We start from the raw sequence: 6,057 nt of genomic DNA, 5'->3' as shown, positions 1-6,057 counted from the left end.
CATATAATGTTCAGCAATTTTTCTTTGTATGAAAGCCTTGGTGGAATTCCTCGTCATTCCTTTAATATCCAAATTCCTAGCAATCTCCTATTCCTCATGTTTTCTTGCATTCTCTAAAGATGCCGAGTCCGGCGTCTCCAAAAACCCATTAATATCCATTGGTGCCGAGTACAACACACACACCAATCAAACAGCAACAACAACAACAAAAAAAAAAACGGGTATTTCCCTTTTCCAAATCAAAATTGTAATTACCAGTACTTAAACTCAAAATAGGAACATCACCCCCGAGCCCCCACAGATTATGTTACGTAACCGGCAACATGAATATCAACAGAGACAGGTTATATAAAAAGAACCAAACATTTATTAAACACGGATAAACGATAAGGTAAAAAAATACAAACGGATGCTTCAAGCGGAAGTTAACCGATATGCAGCCGCTCAACAAATCGACACTTGGCACTGGTTCTTAAAGGGTTAAATGCGAAAGTAGTTCTAAAAGCGATAAAGTCAAATGTATTTCTTAAAGCGATAAATTTTCTAAAGTCCAACAGATTTATACGTTCAATTGGGAGAGACTTCTCTGGAGAAGGATTTCTTCACAGGCGCGACTTTACTGCTGGTTCTGTCCACAGGATTCACGATGCCAAAAATAAACAGTTTAAAACAAAAATGACCTTAAGTTCTTTTAGAGAGAGAGCAAACATTTGTATGAACACCTTGCTCATTTTGGCAAGAATTATCCGCGATGCTGATCGGTACTTCGCCAACGAAGACTCAATGAGGTCGATCCTTTGTTAAACTGCCGAACGATGGCGGCTCCTTTTGCTCCTTCGATCCTGTACTTCGATAAATTCTTCACTCTCCCTTCTACTGTTGGAATTGAGTAAATAAACACATCTAGCAAAATTTCCAGTCGTGTAATATTGTATCTTGCAACAGAACGCACACCCCGTTTTAAAAATGAAACTGCGTCACAAAAACAGACACGCAACAGAAACGGAGACACAGCACGTTCTACCTGGAAATCTACAAACTAAAAACCTACTGCGTCATCTGGGTCGACCCTTACATACCCATGGTGCACATGCCACCACGTGACCTCACATCGGCGGGAAAATCACAGCAGGTGACCTCCAACAGACCTTCACATCATTCAAAAAAAAAACAGATCTCCTTGAGCATGTAACATCATCCATTCCTTATTCATCATTTGCAACCATAATGCCTCACTTATACCAGTTCCATGTCTATTCTGATTGTGCACTGCGGTAGTATTTACTCTGCCTAGTAATATCACCCCTGCTCCTTTCATTTCTTGCGTTTAATCACGTCAAAAAATAAGGAAGTCCGAAATATTTTGCTGTCCTGCTTTCTCCTTTTGCAACCAAGTCTCAACAATCGCTACAATATCATTATTCAAAGCGTTGATTCAAGCCCTGAGCTCACCTCCGCTTGTTTTTTCAGACTTTCTGCATTGAAATATACGCAGCTCAGGGCACTGGACGCATCATACTCAATCTTTTGATTCAGGCTTTTGACTGAGTCTTTACAACATCTGTCTCCACACGCATTCGCTATCTGCTCTGAAACTTTGAATACCAACCCCTGCATCTCTGAGTTCAGCATCACTGCACCAACTCTCATGCACAGTCCTGGTAAACTATCCCGCTCAGATAATAATTCCCCTCTAGTTTAGGAGTAAACATCCTTTCATCCCCTCAGTAAAGATCCCACCTTCCTTGGGAAAAAAAAAAAAACACTAGGATCCCAAATGTTGAAGCCCTCCCACCTACACCAACTCCTGAGCCTCGTGCTCAGGATATTCTATTGGATATTCTACTGGATATAAACAACAGGATATTCTACTGTCTGGCCTCACTGGGACGCGTAACCGTCCTGTCCTTTAATTAAATAGCCAAAGCCCTGATCTCATTTTGCAGAAAAACCTCCCTGTTCATACTGATGTTATTCCTACCTATATAGACCCGGACCTCCAGCTGTTCCCTCACTCTCTTGTGAATCATACGGAAGGAATGGTGTGCTGAGAGAAGAGGAAGAAAGGCGAGGAGAGTGTGGGGCCACAGAAAGGGTGCTCATATTGAAGCCTTTGCAGCAGAACTTTTGAGTTGCCATTTTCCAGCTCGTTATCTCTGATTGGAGTCTGTTTAAACGTCGAAATCCTCTGACATACAACTGTGAGTCACAGACAGTGCGAACCTCCCTTCATACAACCCATCACACACTCCCGGGGTCAGACACAGAGTGAATCTCCCTCCGCACCGTCCCATCACACACTCCCGGGGTTAGACACAGAGTGAATCTCCCTCCACACTATCCCATCACACACTCCCGCGGTCAGACACAGAGTGAATCTCCCTCCACACCGTCCCATCACACACTCCCGGGGTCAGACACAGAGTGAATCTCCCTCCACACTATCCCATCACACACTCCCGCGGTCAGACACAGAGTGAATCTCCCTCCGCACGTCCCATCACACACTCCTGGAGTCAGACACAGAGTGAATCTGCCTCCGCACCGTCCCATCACACACTCTTCGGGTCATACACAGAACGAAGCTCCGTCCACACCGTCCCATCACACACTCTCGGCGTCATAAACAACCAGCGAAGCTCCCTAAATATTATCCCATCACACTGCTGGGGTCAGACATGTGAAGTATCTCCCACATCATCGCAGCACACTCAACTGGAATCAGAAGAAGTGTGAAACCCTCTCCCTCCTACGGTCTCCCCACTCACCAATACGCAGCACTTCGGCGTTCAAGTTGTCTCGAATTGTGTGTGTCTCTCGGAGATGCTCTGTGTGTGTGTGTGTGTGTGTGTGTGTGTGTGTGTGTGTGTGTGTGTGTGATACCGGATGGTGTGCTGCGAGGAAATGAAGTAAGAGGAAGGGAGAGGAGGCCAGGGAAAGGGTGATTACATTGCAGACACTGATGCAAGCGGTGTGGAACCGGAAGACTGGCCTGTACATGCAGAGTTGTGGAGAGGCTCCGATCCTGGTGATAGATATCCAGCGGAAGTGGGGAGGTGGAGCACCAGACGTCATTTCCCCCTCATGTTGTCCACAACTCTCAGTGAATACAGAGCGGGAGGCCTGTGGGGCGGCGACGGAGTCTGGGAGGGATTTAGCCGATGGAGCCGTTAACGGACACGGGGATGGGGTAGGGAAGGTCGGGGATGACGGAATTCCTCGCGGAAACGTGGCAGCTTCTAAAGGAGGGCGGGTGACAGAACATAGAACATAGAATAGCACAGAACAGTACCGCCCTTCGGCCTACAATTTTGTGCCGACCCTCAAACCCTACCTCCCATAATAGCCCCAACTTAAATTCATCCATATATCTGTCTAGTAATTACTTAAATTTCACTAGTGTATCTGCCTCCACCACTGGCTAAGGCAGTGCATTCCATGCACAAACCACTCTGTGAGTAAAAAAAAAAAAATAAAACTTCCTCTATTATCCCCCTTGAGTACAGGAGTCGGGTGATGTCGCGGCAGCGGTACAAGACGTCTGTGTGGCCGAACAGTTTTGGTCGCCCCGCTCTGGGACAAATGCCATTGAGCCGGATATAATGTACAGGGAGATTTCCAAGGATACTGCCGGGACTCAGGAGATTGAGATGGAGAGAGGGGGGGAAGGAGTCTTTATTCCTTGGAGTGTAGTTGTAGCCTTACAGAGTTGCATAACCTCATGAGGAGCAGAGACAGAGTGAATCCGCATAAACATTTACCGAGGATCGGGGTATCGAGATCCAGACGGCACAGGATTGTGCTGAGAGTGGGTGGGACGTAGAAAGAGGGAGAGATCAGGGAGTCGGAGGTGTTAAAGAGAACGGAGAGGGGAAGGAGAGAGTGGGGTAGAGAGAGGGTAAAAGGGAGGAAAAGAGAAAAGAGGTTGGAAGAGGGAGCGGAGCAACAGCGGGCGGTGAAAGGTCGAGGAAACAGGGTGAGGAGAGGGTGTAGAGAGAGAGTTAGAGTGAGTGAGGAAGAGCGGGATGGGGGAGGGAAGGCGAGAAAGACGGGGAGAGATGGAGAGAGGGGTTTGTCCATGTGTGGTGGGGAGAATGGGGTTGCAAGAAGAGAAGAATACAGTAGAAGGTATGGGGCAGAGAGTGTGGGGAGTAATTTCAGAGGATGGAGTGAGTAAGAGTGGAGGAGAGGCAAGGAAAGGGAGGACGGGGTAATCACTTGATTCAAGTCGGCTCTTCGGGCTGTTGACAGAGATTCTGGATCCTTTCAGGAATATCGGGGCAGCAGGGTGCAGACTTCTCGCAGATGAAATGGTGTTTATCATAAATACAATTGTCACGCCTTCTATTCCATTTGCATTCACTGCAGGTGGCCGTTCCAGAGGACACCTTGTACAGGAGACCATTCGCAGCATTCCTATCAAAAATGGTTAAAAAGTTTGAACAGAGACAAAACAGATCCAGCAGACAACCCAAGACCGTTTCCAAAGTAATCCCATTAAACCCGCGTCATCTCCGCAACCCTGTGACGTCCGCAACATAATCCCACTGTCCCAACGTCTCGCCAGTGCTTTGTGCCAGTCGCCAAATTACTCCAACTACACCACCTCCCCCACAGCCTCCGGTCCGTCGTCCCGCTGTCTCGACAGTCCTGTGGCCGTCCCAAGGCGAATCGAACGCACCCACTTTTTCCCCTCAGATGTATTTCAGTCCCCAAACAAATCCCACTATCCCACACACTTTCCACCGACTCACGGAGTCCCGAAGTTAAACCCAGATGCACACTTTCTTCCTGCAGCCCTGTGTCTGTTGCCAAATCAATCCCACTGTTCCTCCTTATCCCCACAGTTCATGTCAGTCTCCAAGTTAATCCCATTGCACCTCACTGTTTCCTCAGCCCTGCGTCAGACTGCAAATTAGACCCACTGACCGACTCTGTGCCCATATCCTTGTATCGGTCTCCAAACTAATCCAGTTGCCCCACTCTCACCCCTCAGATCAGTGTTACCCCCAAACTAATCCTGCTGCATAGCTCTTTTCTCACAGAGCAACGCCTATCGCCAAACTATTCCGACTCTGCGTCCAGATACATGTCTGACTCCAAACAAATTCCACTGCATCTCGCACTCCTCACAGCTCTGCCCCAGTCACCAAAATAATCCCAGTTAAATAATCGCGGGAGGCCACTGCCCATCGTCAAAATATTCTCACTGCCCTGTCCTTCCCCGGCAGTCAAGTATGGCTCCCGAAAATATTCCTATTGTGCCACACCCTCCCGACCACCTCGTACAGTCTTCAAACAAATCCCAATCCTTCTCCCTCTTCCCACAAACCTAGTTCATTCGTAAACTAATCCCATTTTCTCCGGTGTGGAGCATTTCATTCCCGAAATCTCACCCAACACATCATTCCGAATCTCACCCGTCCTCGCATTTTCCAATCCAGTATGCACCGTTTCGGTAGTACAGAGTTCGGGAAACAAAGCTCTGTAAAATTAAATTCCTTCACTTAATGCCGGAAATCGAAAACTAATTACTTAGCATCTCTCAGTTTATTACAACAGGAGTGTGTAATACAACTGTGTGGAGGGAGCTTCACTCTCTGTCTGATACCGGAAATGTGCGATGAGACGGCGTGGAGGGATCTTCACTCAGTGTCTGACCCCGGGAGTGTGTGATTGGACGGTGTGTAGGGATCTTCACTCAGTGTCTAACCACGGGTGTGTGTGACAGGACGGTGTGGTGGGAGATTCACTCTGTGTCTGAACACGGGAGTGCGACAGGACGGTGTGGAGGGAGAATCTCTCTTTCTCTGACCACAGAAGTGCCTGATGGGACCGTTGGGAGGGAGCATCAAACTGTATCTAACCCCGTAAGTGTGTAACGGGACGCTGAGGATAATTTCATTCTGTGCCCAAGGTGCGGAGGGTGTTCTGCTGGGACGGTTTCGAGGCAGATTCACTCACCTTTCACCCCGGGGGTGTGTAATGCGACGTCGTGGTGGGAATTTCACTATGATTGACGCCTGGTGTGCGTAATGGGACGGTGTGGAGGGAGGT

General features: G+C 48.1%; 1 protein-coding gene across 4 annotated transcripts in view; it reads right to left on the bottom strand.

Annotated features, from left to right (window-relative positions):
• Nucleotides 1-350: 350 nt before the first annotated feature.
• Nucleotides 351-6,057, bottom strand: part of LOC140207246 (uncharacterized) — a 14,963-nt gene continuing 9,256 nt past the window's right edge. The window contains exons 8-10 of one of the 4 annotated variants that reach the window (XM_072275687.1): nucleotides 5,421-5,485; nucleotides 4,219-4,416; nucleotides 351-876 (exon numbers count right to left, since the gene is read on the bottom strand). In XM_072275687.1, coding sequence (XP_072131788.1) covers nucleotides 4,224-4,416; nucleotides 5,421-5,485 — 258 coding nt within the window. In that variant the 3' untranslated portion in view covers nucleotides 351-876; nucleotides 4,219-4,223. Of the gene's footprint in view, nucleotides 877-3,993; nucleotides 4,417-5,396; nucleotides 5,486-6,057 lie in introns of those variants that run through there. The other 3 variants (XM_072275686.1, XM_072275689.1, XM_072275688.1) reach the window with 3 other exon arrangements.

Source organism: Mobula birostris, chromosome 13, assembly GCF_030028105.1.
Source record: "Mobula birostris isolate sMobBir1 chromosome 13, sMobBir1.hap1, whole genome shotgun sequence".
In the NCBI taxonomy this organism is placed as follows: Eukaryota; Metazoa; Chordata; class Chondrichthyes; order Myliobatiformes; family Myliobatidae; genus Mobula; species Mobula birostris.
The sequence above is the reverse complement of the archived record's forward strand: the minus strand, read 5'-3'. Positions and strand labels throughout refer to the sequence as shown.